This window comes from Melanerpes formicivorus, unplaced genomic scaffold, assembly GCF_026170545.1.
Source record: "Melanerpes formicivorus ecotype bairdi unplaced genomic scaffold, bMelFor1.0.p_v2 SCAF_27, whole genome shotgun sequence".
NCBI lineage: Eukaryota > Metazoa > Chordata > Aves > Piciformes > Picidae > Melanerpes > Melanerpes formicivorus.
The window spans coordinates 8,073,388-8,097,946 of NW_027142379.1; the positions used below are offsets into that span (position 1 = coordinate 8,073,388).

The 24,559-nt window shown below is 49.7% G+C and overlaps 1 protein-coding gene across 2 annotated transcripts in view; it reads right to left on the minus strand.

The window, feature by feature from the left end:
- MAML3 (mastermind like transcriptional coactivator 3) overlaps window positions 1-24,559 on the minus strand; it is a 331,229-nt gene that overhangs the window by 113,628 nt on the left and 193,042 nt on the right. For both annotated transcript variants that reach the window (XM_068154021.1, XM_068154020.1), the window contains exon 2: window positions 7,532-9,034. In XM_068154021.1, the coding sequence (XP_068010122.1) occupies window positions 7,532-9,034 (1,503 nt within the window). The remainder of the gene's footprint in view (window positions 1-7,531; window positions 9,035-24,559) is intronic.

Genomic DNA, 24,559 nt, shown 5'->3' on the forward strand with positions numbered 1-24,559 from the left:
TGACTCCACCACCTCCCTGGGCAGCACATTCCAATGGCCAATCAGTAGAGTAGAGGGGGAAGAGAAACTCTCTGCCCCTGTACTCACCCCTGGTTAGGCCACACCTTGAGTCCTGTGTCCAGTTCTGGGCCCCTCAGTTTAGGAAGGATGTTGACTTGCTGGAAGGTGTCCAGAGAAGGGCAACTAAGTTGGTGAGGGGTTTGGAACACAAGCCCTATGAAGAGAGGCTGAGGGAGCTGGGGTTGCTTAGCCTGGAGAAGAGGAGGCTCAGGGGAGACCTTATTGCTGTCTACAGCTACCTGAAGGGAGGTTGTAGCCAGGTGGGGGCTGGCCTCTTCTCCCAGGCAAGCAGCACCAGAACAAGAGGACACAGTCTCAAGCTGCACCAGGGGAGGTTCAGGCGGGATGTTAGGAAGAAGTTCTTCATAGAAAGAGAGATTGGCCTTTGTAATGTGCTGCCCGAGGAGGTGATGGAGTCCCCATCACTGGAGGTGTTTAGGAGGAGACTGGCTGGGGTGCTTGGTGCCATGGTTTAGTTGATGAGATGGTGTTGGATGATAGGTTGGACTCAATGATATTGAAGGTCTCTTCCAACCTATTCTATTCTATTCTATTCTATTCTATTCTATTCTATTCTATTCTATTCTATTCTATTCTATTCTATTCTATTCTATTCCATTCCATTCCATTCCATTCCATTCCATTCCATTCCATTCCATTCCATTCCATTCCATTCCATTCCATTCCATTCCATTCACTGGTCCTACTAACCACACCCCTTGTAATACCCCCCAGAACAGCACTGGCCTTCTTGGCCACAGGAGCACAGCATTTCCGTTCCAGGTTGTGTGTGCCCTAAAATCTGGTGAGACAGCTGTGCAGCTGTCACGCAGCAAATACAAATGTGGGCTTTCTTCTTTATTTCCAGGTAGGCTTTTAAAATGCCCAAATCCCTGAACATACACAGCCTTTTTGTGGAAAGATAACCTTCAAGCCCGAACAGCACCTCCTTTACAATCCCAGTGAGAAGCACACACCTTTTTCACTTGCAGAGGACAAAGCCGCTCGCGTTTGGGAAGCGCTCTCTGGACACCCATCTCCCCTTTATCCTTCACAGGCAAAACCAGCCTGAGCAGCTGATGCATCTTGAATTTATGAGATTAAAACAAAAGGCAAGAGAATGCGGAGAGATTCTTCCAGTGTGGTGCCATTTCTGCTCCTCATTCACATCCCTCCAGTTTCAAACAACATAACTACCGGTTTCAATAGGCTCTGTAATTGCAGCATCCTCGCAGTCCCATGCAGGCAAAGAGCTGCAGTCTAGTTTTATTTTTCCTTACACCCACGGAGAATTCTGTTTTGTTTCAACCTCTCATTACTCTCCCTCCCTCACTTGGCTCCAACCATCAAATTCTGTCTCAGCCATTCACCATCTATTCCATCGGGCTGCTTTTTTTCTCCTTACCATTACGCATCCTTACTGAACAGCTGGAACCAAGGAAAGGCATAATTAATGATCCTGAAAGTTCCCCAGGACAGTGCTCTCACTCTGCCCAAATTTGACATCACTTCTTTGGTTGAATAGGGGAAAGAGAAAAGAAAAGGGGGGGAAAGAAGGAAGAGGGGGGGAAAGAAGGAAGAGGGGGGGAAAGAAGGAAGAGGGGGGGGAAAGAAGGAAGAGGGGGGGAAAGAAGGAAGAGGGGGGGAAAGAAGGAAGAGGGGGGGAAAGAAGGAAGAGGGGGGGAAAGAAGGAAGAGGGGGGGAAAGAAGGAAGAGGGGGGGAAAGAAGGAAGAGGGGGGTAAAAGAAGGAAGAGGGGGGGAAAGAAGGAAGAGGGGGGGAAAGAAGGAAGAGGGGGGGAAAGAAGGAAGAGGGGGGGAAGAAGGAAGGGGGGAAGAAGGAAGGGGGGGGAAGAAGGAAGGGGGGGAGGAAGAAGGAAGGGGGGGGAAGAAGGAAGAGGGGGGGAAAGAAGGAAGAGGGGGGGAAAGAAGGAAGGGGGGGGAAAGAAGGAAGAGGGGGGGAAAGAAGGAAGGGGGGGGAAGAAGGAAGGGGGGGAAGAAGGAAGGGGGGGGAAGAAGGAAGGGGGGGAAGAAGGAAGGGGGGGGAAGAAGGAAGGGGGGGAAGAAAAGAGGGGGGGAAGAAAAGAGGGGGGAAGAAAAGAGGGGGGGAAGAAAAGAGGGGGGAAGAAAAGAGGGGGGGAAGAAAAGAGGGGGGGAAGAAAAGAGGGGGGGAAGAAAAGAGGGGGGAAGAAAAGAGGGGGGGAAGAAAAGAGGGGGGGAAGAAAAGAGGGGGGGAAGAAAAGAGGGGGGGAAAGGAAAGAAAAAGAGCCTCTCATAGAACCTTAACTCCCATCTCTCAATAGCTAAATGGAACATTTTAGCTTCAAGAAAGCTCTGATTTTCCAGAGGAGGATGGTTCAGGCTTGCTTGCTTTTATTCCTTAAAACACATTAAAAGCCTAAAGCAAGCCCCTGTTGCATCTTGGTGTGAAACCAGTTTCTTTTATTTTCACATGGGAACCAAAACAGCAGAGGACCCCTAGCTCTCAAATATCTAACAAGTTACCAGCCCCAGTGAAAACCTTCACTTGCTGTTTCAGCCTATAGCTTCAGACAAGCAAGAATGGAAGAACCACCCAGGAAAAACAGGAGGCTAAAGGGCAACACCTGCAACCTGCAAAGGGCAACACACATACTCACAAACTAACACTTGGGTTTGGGGCAGATTAGGGTGGTTGGGGCAAGGCAAAGAGCAGGGATTTCCATGGACAAGCCTGACCAAGTGGAGAACAGCCAGGAATGATGGAACACTAGTAGCAGGACAGCACCTTGCTGATGGGTCAGGGTCTGACCATGGTTTCAACAGTCAGATCCTCAAAAAGTGGTCTGAATTACCTTCAAGTCAACCCCAGAAAAAACCCTGACTGAAAAATCCAAACCACTTTCTGCTTTGTGGAAACCCAGACAAAGAGCCATCCAGTGCTCCTTTGAAAAGAACAAATAAGTTTAGCAGAACCCAGAGGATATCACAGATGATATGGATATTCTTTTTTGTCCTCACTTAAAACTGATGCTCAATATGTTTGGTAGCCATGAACAGAGGGCTAAGGAAATGAAACCAAGTGAATGAATTTGCACCAAACCCCAAATTCAGCATCAGGAACACATTCCAAAGCAAGTAGTCAAGCAGTTGCACTGCAGATGTTCTTCAAGAAGCTTCTAGAAACTTCCAAGAGCAAATCAGAGTGTGTGTTTAGCATGTTTAAATTTGGGGTCCAGTTTAGAATCATAGAATTGTCAGGGTTGGAAGGGACCTCAAGGATCACCCAGTTCCAACCCCCCTGCCATGGGCAGGGACACCTCACACCAGGCCAATGGCATCCTGGCTGCATCAAGAACAGTGTGGCCAGCAGGAGCAGGAAAGTCCTTGTGCCCCTGGACTCAGCACTGCTTAGGCCACACCTTGAGTCTTGTGCCCAGTTCTGGGCCCCTCAGTTTAAGAAGGACATTGAGACTCTTGAACCTGCCCAGAGAAGGGCAACGAGGCTGGGGAGAGGCCTTGAGCACAGCCCTGTGAGGAGAGGCTGAGGGAGCTGGGGTTGTTTAGCCTGGAGAAGAGGAGGCTAAGGGTCCAGTTTAGAATCATATAATTGTTAGGGTTGGAAGGGATCTCAAGGATCATCTAGTTCCAAATGCCCTGCTGTGGGCAGGCACACCTCACGCCAGGTCAGGTTGCTCACAGCCACATCCAGCCTGGCCTTCACAACCTCCAGGGATGAGGCTTCCACCACCTCCCTGGGCAACCTGTGCCAGTGTCTCACCACCCTCATGTTATATAACTTTGTCTTAAGTTTCTTCTTTATACGACACAGAGATGACTTAATATCTGGATTTGGTTTTGGAAGGCTGTGCAGTTGGATTTAGTTTTTCCTACATTAGAGAAAAAAGAAGGAACTGAGTGAGATTAGATATTTGATACCCTGGCTTCCTGCTCCCACTGGAGAAGTGCAGTGAGGTACTAACATGAATTTATCAGCTTATGAAATGGAGGAGATGACATTAACTTTCTCATAGGCTGTGCATCTTCTCAACTGTTTGATGGGTCTTAGAGTTCAACAGACCTAACAAAACCAAAGAACTGCAGCACTGAACAGCATGACCAAACACCCCCTGCCTCTCAGTTGTAACCTGGCAGATCTGCAACTCAGATTGCAGCCTCACTTTTCTGTCACAGTATCACAGTATAACTTAGGTTGGAAAGGACCTCGAGGATCATCAAGTCCAACCTATCAACACAGACCCCATGACTAGACCATGGCACCAAGTGCCACGTCCAATCTCCTCTTGAACACCTCCAGGGACGGTGACTCCACCACCTCCCTGGGCAGCCCGTTCCAATGACGAATGACTCGCTCGGTGAAGAACTTTCTCCTCACCTCGAGTCTAAACCTCCCCTGGTGCAGCTTGAGACTGTGTCCTCTTGTTCTGGTGTTGGTTGCCTGGGAGAAGAGACCAACCCCTTCCCGGCCACAACCTCCCTTCAGGTAGTTGTAGACGGCAATGAGGTCACCCCTGAGCCTCCTCTTCTCCAGGCTAAACAATCCCAGCTCCCTCAGCCTCTCCTCATAGGGCTTGTGTTCAAGGCCTCTCACCAGCCTTGTTGCCCTTCTCTCTCATTATCATGGTGTTTCTCTGGAGAAGTCTTCCCCATAAGAAGAGGCTTTAGACCACCTAGTTCTAGTTCTACTGCAGAATGAAAATAAAGATGTGAACATCTGAGCTGCCACCACACAAACTGAACAAAAAACAGGAGGCACATCATAGAATCATAGAACTGTCAGGGGTGGAAGAGACCTCGAGGATCACCCAGTTCCAACCCCCCTGCCATGGGCAGGGACACCTCACACTACAGCAGGTTGCTCACAGCCACATCCAGCCTGCCCTTAAAAACCTCCAGGGATGAGGCTTCCACCACCTCCCTGGGCAACCTGTGCCAGTGTCTCACCACCCTCATGGGGAACAACTTCTTCCTAACATCCAATCTGAATCTACCCATTTCTAGTTTTGCTCCATCCCCCCCAGTCCTATCACTCCCTGACAGCCTCAAAAGTCCCTCCCCAGCTTTCTTGGAGCCCCCTTCAGATATTGGAAGGTCTCAAGAAGGTCTCCTCAGAGCCTTCTCTTCTCCAGACTGCACAGCCCCAACTCTCTCAGTCTGTCCTCATAGCAGAGCAGGTCCAGCCCTCTGCTCATCCTCATGGCCATTCTCTGGACACCTTCCAGCACCTCCAGATCCTTCCTGTACTAGAGGCTCCAGAACTGGACACAGTGCTCCAGGGGGGCCTCCTTGCCCATTTCTTTTTGGTTTGCAATTAATTTTAGATAATATGCGGTGGGCTCTGACCCGGTAAAGCTCCTACTCCTCCTCTTGGTGGATGCCCAAACTCCACAAGCTGAAGAAATGACACCTTTTGCTGTCCTTCTCCATGCATTGCAGGGTGAGTCATGGTTAAACCATGCTCAGAAGGAGACCATGCCCTGCAGGTGGTGTGGAAACAGCTCATTTGGTAAAAAGCTGCTACGCTAAAACGATCAACCAAGAATTCTATGAGTGCACTATTAGATCACAAACCCTGACGTGTTTTGGTGGCACACAACTTCTCTGAAGGCATCACCTACTTTGTGAAGGGATTTATTAACTTCAGTTCTCTTAACAAAAAACAACAACCTTAAAACAACATTCCGAAAGTGTATTCTTGAGCCTTTCCACGACGCTGGGGGGCAGATCTTTGCAGGAGCTGCACAACTAAGAGTGCCCAGGAGGCAACTGGATATTGGGATGGGATGGGATGGGATGGGATGGGATGGGATGGAATGGAATGGAATGGAATGGAATGGAATGGAATGGAATGGAATGGAATGGAATGGAATGGAATGGAATGGAATGGAATGGAATAGAATAGAATAGAATAGAATAGAATAGAATAGAATAGAATAGAATAGAATAGAATAGAATAGAATAGAATAGAATAGAATAGAACCGAACCAGACCAGGTTGGAAGAGACCTTTGAGATCACCGAGTCCAACCTATCATCCAACACCATCTCATCAACTAAACCATGGCACCAAGCACCCCATCCAGGCTCTTCCTAAACACCTCCAGGGATGGTGACTCCACCACCTCCCTGGGCAGCACATTCCAATGGCCAATCTTTCTATGAAGAACTTCCTAACATCCAGCCTAAACTTCCCCTGGTGCAGCTTGAGACTGTGTCTTCTTGTTCTGGTTGCCTGGGAGAAGAGACCAACCCCCTCCTGGCTACAACCTCCCTTCAGGGAGTTGTAGACAGCGATAAGGTCTCCCCTGAGCCTCCTCTTCTCCAGGCTAAGCAACCCCAGCTCCCTCAGCTTCTCCTCAATAGGGCTTGTGCTCCAAACCCCTCCTCAGCTTTGTTGCCCTTCTCTGGACACGTTCCAGCAACTCAACATCTTTCCTAAACCGAATTAATTCCACCCAGGACTGGCAGCTGCCACTCCAGGGGTTAAGCAATGCCAAGTCATTCAAGGCAACATGGCTGCTGGAAAACTCTAGAGATTCACAACAATAAAGCACTTTAGGTTGCTAAAGGCTGCTTGAAAGTCTCAGAATAAACCACCTCATTCCACACACAGTTCCAGCAGCACTAAAAGCATTTGGTTGTGCTTACTTCTTCCAGCGGAAACTAAATGCACTCAGCACCCAGAATGTCCTTCCTTTGTTCCCTGAGCCAAAATGCCAAACCTGCTGTTTAAAGTTGGCTCAATCCCTGCACCAAAAAGAAGGGGCTAACCACCCTCTCCTTTTGCTACAGTGCTAACTGCACCATGGAAGCTTAGCCATGCAGTGGTTTGGGATCTGAAGCCATGAAGTCTTGCACCACTGAAACAAAAGGAAACAAAGCATCCCAAAAGGAGTGACTCTTGACCCCAAACTTGCCACTGTCCCCAAGCACTCATTAGCAGAAGCACAGGGAGTGAGCACTCCTTCAGAGAAACTGTTGTTTAACCACACTTCTGAAGCCTAACATGATGGCATTTCAGTCATTTCTCAAAGTCACACCTCCAAGATCACCAAGTCCAACCCATCACCCAACCCTGACTAACCAGAGCTAGACCATGGCACTAAGTGCCTCATCCAGTCTTTTCTTAAACACCTCCAGGGATGTCAACCCCACCACCTCCCTGGCAGCCCATTCCAATGGGCAATCTCTCTTTCTGGGAAGAACTTTCTAAGATCAAGCCTAAACTTCCCCCTGCACAGCTTGAGACTGTTCTGCTGCTGGCTGCTGATCAAGTTCCAATACCACACGAAAGGTCCAAGGAGAGTCTGCAATAACTTTCCAGGACACAAAGAGAGGAGGCCTTGCAAGTTCCAAAAGGTCCAAGGAGAGCCTGCAATGCCATTTCATACTTTCCAGGAGAAAAAGAGAGAGGGAGACCTTGCAAAGAGACACCAAGCCCTTGTATCAGCCTCCTCGCGTGCGCTGGGCTTACCTGACCGAGGGAAGGGAGCGCCGTGTACGCCATGGGCTGGTTCATCATCCCTTTCTGCTTCATGAGGAGCATGCGCTTCTGCTCCTCGCTCAGGTGTGCCATCTGAGCCTGCATCTGTGGCTGCTGGGACTGCTGCTGCTGCTGCTGCTGCTGGATGTAGGGCATCATGGGGTTCTTGCCGGGATTTGCCATGGGCGGCGTCATCCTCTGACTCAGCTCGGCGTTGAAGTGGGTCAGGGGCTTAGTGTTGCCGTAGGACAGCATGTTGGGCTGTTTGCTCAAGGAGTTGGTGCCCAGGTTATTTGGCTGCTGACTGATCATATTCAGGTGGTTTTGAGGGAGGTAGTTATTCATCGTGGTCTTCTGCGGATTGTTTGCCATAGGAGGCACTATTGGGTTTTGGTTGTTAAAGGCTTGGGGATACATCATTGGACTATTTGGTTTGTCTGCGCTGAAGGGCCCTCCGTACGGACTAGATGGAGGGCCCACAGGTGACCAGCTTGAGGGCTGGTTTGGATGCTGCTGCTGCTGCTTCTGCTGCATGAGCTTAGCTCTTTGCTGCTGCTGGGCCGCCATCTGCTTGAGCTGTTCAGCTGGAGACAAGTCAGCGCTCGGCATACTCACAGGCCCAGGCCCCGACCCTGCCACCGGTGCCGCTGCCGGGTTCATAAGATAGCCGTTCCCAGCCCGTGCCTGCGTCTGGCCCGGGGTGTGGGCCTGGCTGGGAGTCTGAGGGGACTGAACCACACAGTTTGCTGGTGAGCCGGCTGGGATGGGGGCTGGCGGGGCGCTGGATGCAGAAGCTATGCTGGAGGCGGTGGAGACGTTTGAAAAGGGAGGACCAGAAGAAGATGGCCGCACCTGGGGTGACCCTAGTGGGACATGAGCGAAGGGAGAATGAGACGGATCGCTCTTCACACTTGCACTCTCTTGAGCCTCTGTGGAAGGCCTGGGATATTCTGGCTCCTTCTTCTCTTCAAAGTCTTCATTGAACAAATCTTGTATATCATCTTCCGGGACGGTGTTTGCCAGTTCATCTATTAGCTCCTGCCACTCTTGATCGTTCAGGTTAATGTCTGAAAAGAGCTTATTCTGATTTGAAAGAGATGTTTCAGAAGTGTCTATGCAGCTAGGGTCATCCAAAGGCTCTTGCTTCAGCTCCTTGCTCTGCAGGATGTTAAAACTATCCTCTAGCTCGCTGCAGCCGTTAACGGGGAGCTTTATCTCCGAAACTCCACCGTTTTTACCCAAGTCTTCTAGACCACTACCGTGAGTTCCGCTGTTCTGCAGGGGCAGGGGAGCTTTCATGTCAAGCTGGTGAAGAGGAGAAACAGCAGGCAAGGGCAAATTATTGGGCAAGCTGTTGATGGCCTCGATGCCCGGTACGTCCTTCCGTATCCTCTTGCTGGTGGGAGAAAAGCTCCCGTCACAAACTCCGTTCTGCTGCTCTCCATTGAGAGGTGAACGGGCGCCTTCCAACTTCCTCTTGACTGTCTCTTGAAGCTTCAAGAAAAACAAGAAAAGAGAGCCTAAATTAACCAGCTGCAGATACAATCAACCCCCCCCCAAAAACCCCACTGATGAGCCTTGTGACAGGCACCACTCGTGAGTATCTGTTACAAGACAACGAATGACAATACTTTTTAACACCCAATTAGGGAGCTTTTTGGGTTTATAGTATCATAGTATCACAGTATCAGTCAGGGTTGGAAAGGACCACAAGGATCATCTAGTTCCAACCCACCCTCCAATGGGCAGCGACACCCCACACTACAGCAGGCTGGCCAGAGCCTCATCCAGCCTGGGCTTAAACACCTCCAGGGACGGGGCCTCAACCACCTCCCTGGACAACCCATTCCAGGGTTTCACCACTCTCATGGTGAAGAACTTCCTCCTCACATCCAGCCTGAATCTCCCCACCTCCAGCTTCATTCCATTCCCCCTAGTCCTAGCACTACCTGAGATCCTGAGAAGTCCCTCCCCAGCTTTCTTGTAGCCCCCTTCAGATACTGGAAGGCCACAATTAGGTCACCTCGGAGTCTTCTCTTCTGCAGACTGAACAGCCCCAACTCCTTCAGTCTGTTCTCATAGGAGAGGTGCTCCAGCCCTCTGATCATCCTCGTGGCCCTTTCATTCTTATGCCTTGAGCAGTTTGAGGAGGCAGGCTAAACCAAACAAAAACCCTAACCAAGTCAACAACCAAAAAAGCCCACCCAAACAAACCAAACAATAAAAGCAACCAAAAAACCTGCCCCTGAAGAAGAGAGCAGGACTGCAAAACCTATCTGCTCTCCAAGCTACTGGAATTTTATGGAGCAAGTTGACTAATTCAGTTTCTGGTACCTGACTCAGGAAAGAGTCTCAAACATTGTTAAGACACTGTGAGAAGTCTTAAATTGACAGGCTGGAGAGGTGTGCCCAAGTACAGGGGCACAATGACTTCCGTGCTCCTGCTGGCCACACTATTCTTGATGCAGGCCAGGATGCCATTGGCCTTCTTGGCCTGGCTCTTGTTCAGCCAGCTGTCAATCAGTACCCCCAGGTCCCTCTCTGCCTGGCAGCTCTCCAGCCACTCTGACCTCAGCCTGTAGCTCTGCATAGGGTTGTTTTGGCCAAAGTGCAGCACCTGGCACTTGGACTTGTTGAATGCCATCACCTTGGACTCTGCCCATCTGTCCAGCCTGTCAAGGTCCCTCTGCAGAGCCCTTCTACCTTTCAACAGCTCAACATCTGCTCTCAACTTGGTGTCATCTGCAAATGTGCTGATGACTGCCTCAATCCCCTCATCCAGATCATCAATGAAGATATTGAACAGGATGGGGCCCAGCACTGATCCCTGGGGGACAGCACTAGTGCCTGGCTGCCAGCCAGACGTGGCACCATTCACCACCCACTTGAGGAAGAAGGAAATAACCTGTGTGCCAGGAGCTCACATCAAAACATGAGCAACTAACAAATGACAGCAAGAGACATCTCCAAGAAAGCAATGAAATGATAATGTAAGAATGTTACAAAAGAAAGTGTATTAATATGAGCTTTAATTCAGACTAAGAGAAGCAGAGCAGAGCGCTGTAACCACCCTACAGGCCTCTTACATCACACCAGACATCAAACCCTCTGCTTATGTAGCAGGCTAAAAAAAGCATCCCTCTCTGGGTAAGGCAAAAAGACAATAGTGGGGAGGGGAGGAAGCAAAGAGGTCACAGCTCTAGCAAACGCCTTCAGGACACACTTGCATCCTTGATACCAGAACAATAGAAGATAAAATACTGAAAGATTTTATCATTTTTTTTAAAGTCTTTTCACTGGTGTTAAAGCCCCAGACATGCAGCTCCCACCCCTTCCCTAACCTAGAGGTCCTCAACCTTCTTTCTTCGCACAATCTAGTTCCCATTTATGTCTCCCACCCTAGAGAGTTAGTCCTCTTTTCACAGTATCAAAGTATAACTAAGGTTGGAAAGGACCTCGAGGATCATCGAGTCCAACCTGTCACCATAGACCTCATGACTAGACCACGGCACCAAGTGCCACGTCCAATCTCCTCTTGAACACCTCCAGGGATGGTGACTCCACCACCTCCCTGGGCAACCTGTTCCAATGACGAACAACTCGCTCGGTGAAGAACTTCCTCCTCACCTCGAGTCTAAACCTCCCCTGGCGCAGCTTGAGACTGTGTCCTCTTGTTCTGGTGCTGGTTGCTAGAGAGAAGAGACCAACCCCTTCCCGGCCACAACCACCCCTCAGGTAGTTGTAGAGGGCAATGAGGTCACCCCTGAGCCTCCTCTTCTCCAGGCTAAACAATCCCAGCTCCCTCAGCCTCTCCTCATAGGGCTTGTGCTCAAGGCCTCTCCCCAGCCTTGTTGCCCTTCTCTGGACACGTTCGAGTGTTATCCCATGTGTGAGATGGGCAGACAAATCCATATCTCATCCCCCTTTCAGAGGGAGTGGTGCTGAGGAGGCTGCACCCTCCACTCACCCTTCAGGCTTGCATGGCTGCTTCAGTACACCATGCTGAAGGACATGGCCCAGGTGATGTATTGCTGCAGTCCCAGCTGACCACAGGTGGGACACTAAGCTATGTGCTGGTCCTCTGCAGAGATGTGATCTTTATTACAGAGCAGAAAGGCAACTCCAGGGGTCCTCCTGGATTTGCATTGGAGCAGAAGAGCTTTTGATATGTGGGAAAATGACTAACAGGTGACTGAGTGACTGGTGGGCCCCTGCTGGCAGGCCTACTAGAGACTTTGCTGCTTGTTCCCCCTGCACAAAAGGTGTCCCACAGGCTGAAATTCCTTCTCTTCTTGGCTTCTGTGGTGCTACACAGAGATCAGCTGATCTGTGGCCACAGCCTCTGTCACTCCTACTCTGCCCCTTTGGCAGGAACTGCCCATGCATCTCCACAGGAGCTGTTCTTACTCCAAGTCACAGTCCTTCCTCACCCCTGGTTTCTAGGGTCCAGGGAACAGCAAAGGCCAGTGGTTTCCTCTCCTTGTGCCACAGACCTTGCTGTGGCAAGGCAGGGTCAGGAGGGCTGTGAGCATGGTTCCAGCCTCCTCGCTACCTCCTCTCTTCACCTCACTGCAGCAGCTCCTGAGACTATAAGCTCTGCAGGTGCCCAGGGATGGGGTCCTGTGCATGGTGACAGATGCTGGAAGGAGCCTCTCCATGAAAGCCCAAGAGTCAAGAGCAGCAGCCATGGTCTGTAGGAGCACACCAGGCTACAGAGCAGGAAGCCTCACCGCAGAGGCATCACCTTTTCATCTCTCCAGGCCATGACAGCAGCAAGCTCTAGCAAGAGGCAGCTGTCCAGGGGTGGCAATTGTCTCATGTGTTACCAGTGGTGTGGAAGGCAAATCAGCACCCAGGACTAGTGTGAAGGATCAAAATCAGATCCCCCAAGGAGGCCTGTGTTGTGGCTCTCACTTCTGCTTCTTCCCTCCTCTAAAGACCTGTGTTAAGCTCAATACCACTGCACAGCACTCCAGCTCCCTGCTGCTTTTTGACTGGTGTCACTGGTGAGTGGCAGAAGACCACAGCCAAGCCACTGAGCTTGTTTCACTGATCTTTAGTTCAGACCCTGGAAACAAGGAAAGGATGATAGGGATGTGGTAACTGCACCACTTCACAAGTACAGCAGCACAGTCACTTCCAAGTTCCCTTTCTCTGGAGCAAGAAAAGAAAGAGCAGTTTGACCTCAAGCACACGTGGTCAGTAACACAGTTGATATAATGGCTTCTTGAACCAGCATATTTAAATGCTGTCCCTAATGAGCCACTCACACAATTTACAGCTGAAATCCCCCATTCCTGCTCCTAAGCCATCTCACTACAAAGTCCCTAACCCTCTTTGCCTTCCAGCTCAGAAAAAGAGTCACCCAAGTGACAAGCACCAATAGCAAGTTCAATGAGCATGCACATGCAAGAACACATCCAAAGCTTCTGATGGCCCTTTGCCAGGCTTGCATTGCCCAGCTGCTGGTCTAAAGGAAGGACAATCATACCAAAGGACCCACTTGACAAGCTTTTAGTTATGAAGAAATTTCATATGAAGAAGCAATGGGGGGGAAATGGTCTTAATGACAAGTCAGAGGTTATTGAGAGAGATGTCCCAGGGAGGTGGTGGAGTCACCATCCCTGGAGGTGTTCAAGAGGGGATTGGATGTGGCACTTGGTGCCATGGTTTAGTCATGGGGTCTGTGGTGACAGGCTGGACTTGATGATCTCTGAGATCTCTCCCAGCCTTGGTGATTCTGTGATTCACAGCAAGCTTCTACCCCACAGCAGAAGAGAGTGAAGCAGGACTCACTGTTCTTTATGTGCCTTTGGAGAAACTCTAGTTGCAAAGCAAGAAAAGGTCAGACTTTGGCAGGCTGACTTTTTAAATGAATCTTTAGTGGGGGATGGATGGGGAGACAGAGGCTCTGTGTGCAGACACACCTGGAGCTGAGCAGTCAAAGAATTGTCAGGGTTGGAAGGGACCTCAAGGATCAGCCAGTTCCAACCCCCCTGCCATGGGCAGGGACACCTCACACCACAGCAGGTTGCTCACAGACACATCCAGCCTGGCCTTAAAAGCCTCCAGGGATGAGGCTTCCACCACCTCCCTGGGCAACCTCTGCCAGTGTCTCACCACTCTCATGGTGAAGAACTTCCTAACATCCAATCTGAATCTACCCATTTCTAGTTTTGTTCCATTCTCCCCAGTCCTCTAAATCCCTGACACCCTCAGAAGTCCCTCCCCAGCTTTCTTGTAGCCCCCTTCAGATACTGGAAGGCCATAATAAGGTCTCCTTGGAGCCTTCTCTTCTCCAGATGGAATAGCCCCAACTCCCTCAAGTCTATCCTCACAGGAGAGGAGCTCCAGCCCTCTGCTCATCCTCCTGGCCCTTCTCTGGACACGCTCCGGCACGTCTGATAGAACCTGCCCTGAAATTTGGGGCAGAGCTGCTTGGACAACGCCACAGCAGACCAAATACACAAACAAGAGAGTGTTGATGCTGTCAGCAGGGCTTTCATCTGTGGGGAGAAGCTGCTCTGCTTCATCCCACCAGCAGCAATTCATTTTTCAAAGGAAATGAGAGCGAGGTGCTGTTGTTATAGCAACAGCCGAGCCACTCGCCAGCCCATCCTCCACCCTGCCTCCGGTGGGTGGCTGCTCCAGCCATGCACAGGGAGTGACCTGGGCTGCCTCAGTCCTCTCATTGCTCTTTCTAAAAGATTTGAAACAACAAAACACACAACAAATGAGGAGGGGGGAAAAGCCAAGAGGCTAAACTGTCTTTTTGCCTGTAGAGACAGCATGATTCTAAGGCAGGTCCGCTTCCACTCGGTGGCAGGATGATGTGTGAACCCACAGGCAAGGAAGCTGGGGTCACTGTCACAGATGCTTTCCTCCCCAGCTTTGTTGCCCTTCTCTGTCTCATTACCCTTCTTGAGGTGCCCAGAACTGGACACAGGACTCAAGGTGTGGCCTAAGCAGTTCTGAGTCCAGGGGCACAATGACTTCCCTGCTCCTGCTGGCCACACTATTCCTAATGCAGGCCAGGATGCCATTGGCCTTCTTGGCCACCTGGGCACACTGCTGGCTCATGTTCAGCTGCAGTCAACCAGTAACCCCAGGTCCCTTTCTGCCTGGCTGCTCCCCAGCCACTCTGGCCCCAGCCTGTAGCTGGAGGTTCTTCTTGCCCCTCTTTTTAGCATTAATATATTGTCTTTCCCATAGGTGGCCAGCTTAAGTTCTAACTGGACTTTTGCCTCTCTAATTTTTCTCCTACATGATCTAACAACATCCTTAAACGTATCACAAGTTGCCTCCCCCCTTTCCAAAGGTAATTACACCCTCTTTTTTTCCCCTTAACTCCTTCAAGAGCTGCTTGCCCATCCAGGCCAGTCGCCTTCCCCAGCAGTTCCCCTTTTGGCACATGGGCACAGCCAGTTCCTGTGTCTTCAAGAGCTCCTGTTTGAAGTAGGTCCAACCATCCTGGGCCCCTTTGTTCTATCAACAACTTCGCAAGTGTCCCAAGGGTTGCTGTGAAGTGACACTAAGCAACTGGATATGATGTGACAGCTCTTTAAGGCAAAGATGTAATAGCCATCTTGGCCATTGGAATGGGCTGCCTGGGGAGGTGGTGGAGTCACCATCATTGGAGGTGTTCAAGAGGAGACTTGCTGGGGTGCTTGGTGCCATGGGTTAGTTGATTAGGTGGGTTGGATTAGTTAATAGGTTGGATGTGATGATCTTGAAGGTCTCTTCCAACCTGGTCTGGTCTATTCTAGTTGGGTCTATTCTATTCTATTCTATTCTATTCTATTCTATTCTATTCTATTCTATTCTATTCTATTCCCACCTCATCTGAGATCAATCTAGAATCATCAGCATTGTCGTTTGTATGTCAGCAATTCAGCTTCAGCATCTGAGAGGATTCCTCCTTCCTTGCACATCCTTCCCTGCTGTAACACTTCTAAGACTGTCATTGAAAAGTCAACAGTGCCAAAGGGTGCCACTGCCTGAGGTACCACCACATCTTGTGACCAGTGTCTGAAGTCCACCAGCTCCACGGTGGCCTCCCAATGACACTTGCCAGAGGTGTCATGCAGGGATGGTGGGGAGCGCAGGACAGCACTTCAAGAGCCAAGCAATAGCTGAAGTCAGACAAGTGGCCAAGCAAAGCAGAGGTGGGTTTCACACTGCTGCTTCCAATAAATGAGTGTTTCATGCATCAAACCGCTCCCCAACTACTTGAACTTCCTCAGAGTGCTGAAAGCACAGCACTGACGCCTGCGAGCTCACAGGATGAAGCCTGACGTAGCGAATTGATTTTGGATCGCGACTGCTCGCTCGAAGCACACGCTGTGCTCCTTCCTGCCCAGCTCTCCTTGGCCAGGGCAATGTTTCAAAGTATGCAGGAAATTCACATTGTGAAATCTGTTTGAAGCTGGGAAAAATCTCAATCTGCCAACCTACCCAGTAACCTGTTCAACTCTGCAGGCTCACCCAGTAACCTCTGCCCCAGGAAGGAGGTCAAACCTCTTTGCCTGTTACCCAAGCTGCTAAGAGCTCTGTCATCACCCTTGCTCTTACAAACAGTAATCAGAAGCAGCAAACCAACCAGTGTTAAGTAGTAAAAGATGCTCATGGCACCAGGTAAGCTGAAGGAGCTGCCTGTGAGGAAAGCAGTTGCTTTCCTGGCATGTCAGCTGGGCTGGTCAGACAGGAAGGGTTGCCCTCGCCTGCAGCAAGAGCAGGCAGCACCAGTAGAGAGCACTGGCTGGCTGCATGCAAAGCAGGCACTGCAGGGGCATCGGGGCCCTCACAGCTGACAGAATCCCAGCCACCACTGGGAACTGGATCATGCTGGGAGGTCAAGTGGAGGACAGGGAGAAGGGTAACAAAACAGGCACCGGTTGGGAGCAAAACGGCGACAGCACCGGCAAAATCAAACCAGGCAAACGCTGTGGCTGCCTGCCCTCAGTCAGCTGGGTAAGGATGCTGCTGTGTGCTAAAACATCTCCAGAACAGCAAGAACCGGCATGAACTCCCATCAGAGCTGTGAGAAAGGGATGAACAAGAGAAGGGAAGAAGCCACACTTCTGTAGAGACAGAGAGAGACCTTTATTCATGGCTTGACTCTTCCTGATCACATCTATTTTCCTCACCGACTGAAGAAGTTTTGTACTTCCCTCGCTTGTGTGATAAGAGGAGTTCCAGCTCTGTGTGCATTAATTTCATCCAGAAAAACAATCAATCCAAAAGAAAAAGATAAGCACATATATCTTTACTGGTGTTTAGTCCAGTCTTTTAAACTACCCCATTGCATTGCTGCTGGAAAGACATTTCCTGCTGTAGAACTGAAGGCTGTGGAGAATGCCTGGCTAGGGAGGGATGCAGGAGTGAAGAAACCTGCATGAAAATTAGTGGAGAAATACATAGTAATTAAAGATAAATGGAAATAATCAACTATGCTGCTCAAATTGTGTGTCTAGAACAAGCTGGGTGAAGTCTCCTGCACTGGAGACTTTCAAGACCCATCTGGATGTGTTCCTGTGAGACCTGCGCTAGATTTTATGGCCCTGGACTTGATGATCTCTGGAGGTCCCTTCCAACCCCTAACATCTCAAGCTGTGCCAGGGGAAGTTTAGGCTCGAGGTGAGGAGGAAGTTCTTCACAGAGAGAGCTGTTAGCCATTGGAATGTGCTGCCCAGGGAGGTGGTGGAGTCACCATCCCTGGAGATGTTCAAGAGGGGATTGGACGTGGCACTGGGTGCCATGGTTTAGTAGTCATGAGGTGTTGGGTGACAGGCTGGACCTGATGATCTTTGAGGTCTCTTCCAGCCTTATTGATTCTATGATCCTGTGAAAAAGTGGGATTCTTCTGAAGCCTCAGTGCATGGCTCATCTATCAACTCCAGGGTGCTTTTAAAATACTTTTCTCTCCCTCTACACAACTCCAACTTCAGCTTGGATGCAAAGACATTTAGGTGACGTGCTTCTGGGGAGATTTGGTGTGCAGGAGCCCTGGGGAAGTGGTTGAGTAAGACACAGGCAACAGATGCAATTAATTTTCTCAATACAAAATTACTGGTGAGTTGAACTGGACTTTAGAGCACAAATTATTTCATGGATGAGATGCTGTCCTCATTGTTAAACAGCCTTCCTGCCCATGTTTATGATCTATGTGGCTTCCTCCCCTTCAGGTCCATCCAATTGAATCCCGCTTTAGCCCAACAAGGCAAATCCTGGTGAAGCAGTAACCTCATCACCTGGGGAGTGCCCAGCATTCCTCTCTTTGTGCAACAGTCTTAATGAAGGTGCTAAGTGTCTGAGAGCTCAGCTGCTGGGCTGGCTTTGCCTCCTCCTGTCTCTCACAACCCACAGCTGAGCTACACTCCCCCTGCAAGCGTCCTTGCAGGCGGCAGGAGCTACATGTTCAAAGCGCGTTACGAGGATTTAGTCAGCAGCCTCTAATTGACTTGTCTGGGAGTTGTGCTGATAAATCTTCAGCCTTTGAAAACATTCCCAGTCTGCTTTGTAAGTGGACAGGAGAGAAGCTCGTGATAAAAAGCAGACACTGCAGATTATTAAAGCTGGACCTCCTGAAGAACTCCTGCAAACAGGGGTAGAAAACAAAGGCAGGAACCTCTTGTGTTTTACACTAAGCAGCGAAGCAACAGATCCAGCGGTGTTGCATGTGCCTCGTGGTTACTCATTCACTACTCAGTTGCTCTTACAACTCCATATGTGACACTAGAAATGGTCTTCTGGGGAAAATCTTGCCCTGATTCATCTTTGGATGGGCACAAGTCGTAGCAAGCTAGTGAAGTACTCTAGTGGCACCTTTGCCTGTCTGGTGAAGGGGCTTTTGGGACAGGAAAGCATTGTGCTCTGCAAAGCTCTCAGAAACAGCCTCTGCTTCCCTTCATCATTCAGGCCCTGGTAGGATATGAACTCTGTTTATGACTTCACAAACAAGAGACTAAAATCTTGACTAACTGCTGTAAGGGAAGCGCCCTTCCCATGCTCAGAGCGAGCAAATTGCCTTGCTGCTGCATGCCAAGTGCTGCTGCAGTACAATCTACATGCACAACATAACATTCCAGAATATTCCTGGAGAAACTCCAGGGAAGGAGCTGGAAGAGGCAATGGATGGTGGAGGCATGACAGTACTCCCCTGATGACACTGTTGATTTCCATGGACTATGAGCTTCTATTCAACCTCTTCTATTCCCTTTCAAATACACAATACAGAATTAACCAGGTTGGAAAAGACCTTTGAGATCATCAAGTCCAAGCTACCACCCAAAGTCCAACCTATCATCCATACATCCCAGTGTATGAGAGGACACAGTCTCAAGCTGCACCAGGGGAGGTTCAGACTGGATGTTAGGAAGAAATTCTTCACAGAGAGAGTGATTGGCTGTTGGAATGGGCTGCCCGGGGAGGTGATGGAGTCACCATCACTGGAGGTGTTTAGGGAGAGACTTGATGGGATGCTTGGTGCCATGGTTTAGTTGATTAGATAGTGTTGGGTGATAGGTTGGACTCAATGATCTCAAAGGTCTCTTCCAACCTGGTCTGGTCTGTTCTATTCTATTCTATTCCACTCCGCTCCATTCCACTCTGCTCCATTCTGCTCCGCTCCATCTCTAGCAAACCAGCAGCAAGCTGTCAGAAGGCTGAACTCAGAGGCAGTATGACTGTCCCACATTCATCCAACTGGTTTTACCTCCCAACAAACACCAGCTCGTGTCAAAATGGCTACCACCACGGGTTAACATTAACGGGCCTCACACGGCCACTGGCTCACTCCCTGCAGTGAGACAGGGAAGAGAAATGGCAACTGAGCACACTCAGGGGTTGAGACAGAAGGTTTACCAGGTAAAGCCAAAGCCATGCACACAAGCAAGGCACAGCAAGGAATTCATTCACCACGTGTGGTCGGCAGGCAGGTGTTCCAATGCCGAATGACTCGCTCAGTGAAGAACTTCCTCCTCACCTTGAGTCTAAACCTCCCCTGGCACAGCTTGAGACTGTGTCCCCTTGTTCTGGTGCTGGCTGCCTGGGAGAAGAGACCAACCCCTTCCCAGCCACAACAACCCCTCAGGTAGTTGTAGAGGGCAATGAGGTCACCCCTGAGCCTCCTCTTCTCCAGGCTAAACAACCCCAGCTCCCTCAGCCTCTCCTCACAGGGCTGTGCTCAAGGCCTCTCCCCAGCCTTGTTGCCCTTCTCTGGACACCTTCAAGTGTCTCAATGTCCTTCTTAAACTGAGGGGCCCAGAACTGGACACAGGACTCAAGGTGTGGCCTAACCAAAGCAGAGTACAGGGGCACAATGACCTCCCTGCTCCTGCTGGCCACACTATTCCTAATGCAGGCCAAGATGCCATTGGCCCTCCTGGCCACCTGGGCACACTGCTGGCTCATATTCAGGCAGCTGTCGATCAGCACCCCCAGGTCCCTCTCTGTTTGGGAGCTCTCAGCCACTCTGACCACAGCCTGTAGCTCTGCATGGGATTGCCATAGCCAAAGTGCAGCACTCGGCACAGCAGGGCTGAAGCACGTCCCTCAGGCACTCAGGAGGACAAACGCCACCACTCCAAACGTCCTTTCCTTCCTCTTTCTTCTCCCAGCTCTACATGCTGAGCATGATGTCATACAAATTGGGATGCACCTCTGGTCAGCTGGGGTCAGCTGTCCCTGCTGTGTCCCCACCCAGCTTCTTGTGCACCCCCAGCCTACTCAGAGGTAGTGTGGTGTGAGGAGCAGGAAAGGCCTTGACTCTGTGTAAGCACTGCTCAGCAATAACTAAAACACCCCTGTGTTATCAACACTGCTCTCAGCACCAATCCAAAGCATAACTAGGTACTGTGGAGAAAATTAACTCTATCCCAGCCAAAGTCAGCACAGTTCTGTATGCCAAATCTGCACGGGGTAGCATCTTCCAGTTCCTCAAATCAATGTGGAGGAAATAGTTTTAGGGATTCTTCCACACAATTAAGCTCTAATTCATGCTTTTCAAAACATAGTCTTTGATACAATCCCAAAAGGAAGGAAAAGAGAGCCAGTAGCCACTCAAGCCCCAGACAACCAGTGACAGAAGGAGAGGGCAGAGTCTCAAGCTGCACCAGGGGAGGTTTAGGCTGGATGCTAGGAAGAAGTTCTTCATAGAAAGAGAGATTGCCCATTGGAATGGGCTGCCCAGGGAGATGGTGGAGTCACCATCACTGGAGGTGTTTAGGAAGAGACTGGATGGGGTGCTTGGTGCCATGGGTTAGTTGATTAGATGGTGTTGGGTGCTAGGTTGGACTCGATGATCTTCAACGTCTCTTCCAACCTGGCCTATTCTATTCTATTCTATTCTACCCTATTCTATTCTATTCTATTCTACCCTATTCTACTCTATTCCATTCCATTATGCATGCTAATGAATGAATACTCATTTTTTTCCCCCAAAGTTCTAATTCCTATTATGCTCCTGAGCCACATCTTTGGGGGGGGGGGGGGGGGGGGGGGGGGGGGAAGAGAAGCAAAAAAAAAACAACCATGGGACAGATGAGTTTGGAAACAGGATTGTGCTAGGCGACAGAAAAACAAACCAGCCCACCCCACCACCAAACAACTAAGTGTAAATCCTGAAATAGCAAGGATGTCAGAAATGTGTGAAATGGATCTGGCTTTTTCATTCATCCAAACAGTTCCTTGAACAGCACAATCAGCTTGACCCATCTCTAGGAAAGAGCAGCAATGCTGGAGCTGCTTGCTTTGCTTTGCTTTAGCCTATCTCTTTAAAAGAAGGCAGGCAGCAGCAGCAGCTTTGTCAGACTCCTTTACAAAACCCATAGCCCAGTGGTGAGAGATGCTTAAGCCTTCGAGCTGCCCTTAAGTTCACTAAGAGTTAGAGGTCCACAGATCAGTTCACTCCTTCTGACCAAAATTTCTTCAGAGATGGGCACTAAGTCTGATGGAACAGCTCTTTACATTCCTTTTTGCTTTCAATTCAGCTTACATCCAGCACTGTAAAAAGAGTGCAGGGTCACCGAAGATCTGCAAAGACTCAGGGAGCTGAAGGATTGTGCAGGATGTCCCAGACGTGTTCTGAATTATTCTGAGCACAGTTTGAGAGCTATTTGCCATGGGCTAAAGGCCAGGCAGCACTGAATAGCAGTTTTCCCCTAAATATGGCCAAGCAAACCATACAAAATTTACTTCTTTGTTGCCTCAGTACCTTCACCTCAAGCTGACCTTGGGTACCACAAAGGCACGCAACAGCTACTAATGGAAAAGTATCTGTCTGGTCTCCCAGATCCCAGCAATTATCAGAGCCACAGAGTCCCAAGGCTGGACCTGCTGTGAACTGCAAATGTACTATTTAAGTCTGCTGATGAAGTGTAAAGAAGAAGAAAAGAGATTTTAGGCAAATCAGGGCTCTCACTCAGCACAGCATTTAGAAGCACATGCTGCACTTTCAGTGCCCTAAGCAACCCCAAGCACAACAAATGGTTTATGCAGCAAACAACATCTGACCTTTGCTCAGGTCTTACCTTCCCCATTTAATCTACAGATGCTGTTTCCAGCCTAGGAGAAACTTCTGCCTCTCCCCCATTGCTAGCCTGAGTACACATACACAGTGCAGATGATTTGCATATGTGCACTGGCTTCATGCTCTCCTAGAGAACAGAGCCTGAGAAGGTTGCACTTCCTTGCAGCCTGGTGAATCCCTTTGCTCCCTGCATGCACCTGGAGCACTGAGGAAAGACCACAGCCATGCAAACCACTCAAGCAACTCATGCTATTTGGTCCTGGCTTTCATGCCCTTCCAGTGGGCAGTGTGGGCCACTTCCCCCAATGCCTCCAGCATCTTCCTTAGCAGGGTGAAGCCACATTTTCCTGGGACATAATGATGCCCAGTGTGGGCACAGGCATGGTATGTGTGCCCAGTGTTGGGGCATAGGCCACGAGGCACCTAAAAAAGGTGAGTGCCAGGAGCAAACACTAGCAGTAACAGTAAAATCATCTGGCTTAGAGCCTGCCTTCTGTTGATGTCTGTGACATCAAGAAATAAAGCTGGGGTTGCTTAGCATGGAGAAGTGGAGGCTCAGACCTTATTGCTGTCTACAACTACCTGAAGGGAGGTTGTAGCCAGGTGGAGGCTGGTCTCTCCTCCCAGGCAACCACCACCAGAACAAGAGGACACAGTCTCAAGCTGTGCCAGGGGAGGTCTAGGCTGCATGTTAGGAAGAAATTCTTCACAGAAAGAGAGATTAGCCTTTGGAATGTGCCGCACATCATTCACAGGATTGGTTACTGCTCAAGTGGGCCCTTCCCTGCCTGTCAGTGTGCTTCCTTTGGATTGAGCATGGGCTCCAATAGAATAGAATAGAATTAGCCAGGTTGGAAAAGACCTCAGAGATCATCAAGCCCAACCTATCACCCAACACCATCTAACATCAACTAAACCATGGCACCGAGTGCCTCATCCAGTCGCCTCTTAAACACTTCTGGGGATGGTGACTCCACCACCTCCCTAGGCAGCACATTCCAATGGGCAATCTCTCTTTCTGGGAAGAACTTTCTCCTCACCTCCAGCCTAAACTTCCCCTGGTGCAGCTTGAGACTGTGTCCTCTTGTTATGGTGCTGCTTGCCTGGGAGAAAAGACCAGCCCCCACCTAGCTACAGCCTCCTTCCAGTACTTGTAGACAGCAATAAGGTCTCCCCTGAGCCTCCTCTTCTCCAGGCTAAGCAACCCCAGCTCCCTCAGCCTCTCCTCACAGGGCTGTGCTCCAAACCCCTCCCCAGCTTTGTTGCCCTTCTCTGGACACCTTCCAGCAAGTCAATATCCTTCCTAAACTGAGGGGCCCAGAACTGGACACAGGACTCAAGGTGTGGCCTAACCAGTGCTGAGTACAGGGGCAGAATGCATGCAGCAGTCTATGCATACTGAGCATACAATATTAGCTCATCCAAATTAAACCCAGACTCCAAGTCCTATTCACCACTGAGAGCTAGTTTGGGCCTTTAACACTGTCAAATAAGCAACAACAAAGACAACAAAAGCATTTGCTGTGGCCAGATGCTGTAGGTAAGATCGAGGCACTGAGAACACTACAGTTCTTTCCTAAACCCCTCAGAGGTATGGAGCACAAGGCATTAGAGTTTGCTGTTAGATAAGCCACAGAAATGCACCATAAGCCAGCTGTGCATTCATATCATGGGCTTCCACTAATCTTATTTTCCTTCTTAAAAGGCTTCTCATTCCCACCTTTTTCTCTTGTTCCAGGAGTGATCTGCCACCTAGTATTAAGACACACTTAATTTCTTAGTCTGAAGATAAAGTACTCTTGGGCTACTACCAGAATCATGGGGATTTTGGTCTCCCAGAAAACCAGGGATGGGTTGAATCTAAAAAGAAAAGAAAAGGGGGGGGGGGAGGGGGGGGAAGCCTCAACCAACCACCCCTGCAAACCATCACTTAGCAATTAAATGGTGCCTGTCATTCAGATGCAGACACACACCAAACCTCTGCATTTCACTTAAGAAAACAGAGCAGAAGCTTGCCTAAAGCTGTATATGAAGTCAGCAGCAGGGTTAGAATTGGACTCAAATCTCCTAAATCCTCTGCACAGCCAATGGGAATATAAAATACCTTCTATCTTCTCAGATCAATAAGTGCTTTTGCTTCTTTTTCTTTCCTTATTCAGTAAAAAAAGAAGGGGAGAGAAGGAGCTGTGAACAGGACAGAAAGGCTGGGAGCTCCTGTAGGCACTGTAAGAAAGTTGCAGGGAAGAACAAGTCGATTCATTCCAGGCTTAAGGATGCAATTCATATCCCCTATGTCAGGCTGAGATAGGAATGAGACAAATCATGCTCTAGAAGCATCTTTTTCTTTTCACAGACCTTAAAGGCAGCCTTGGTAACTAGCTCAAAGAGAGGCATCCACAGTCTGGCCGGCATCTGGAGCCTCCCCAAGCCACCAACATTATTTGCCCAGTCACAATTAGGGCACTAATTACATGCTGCTGCTACTGACATCT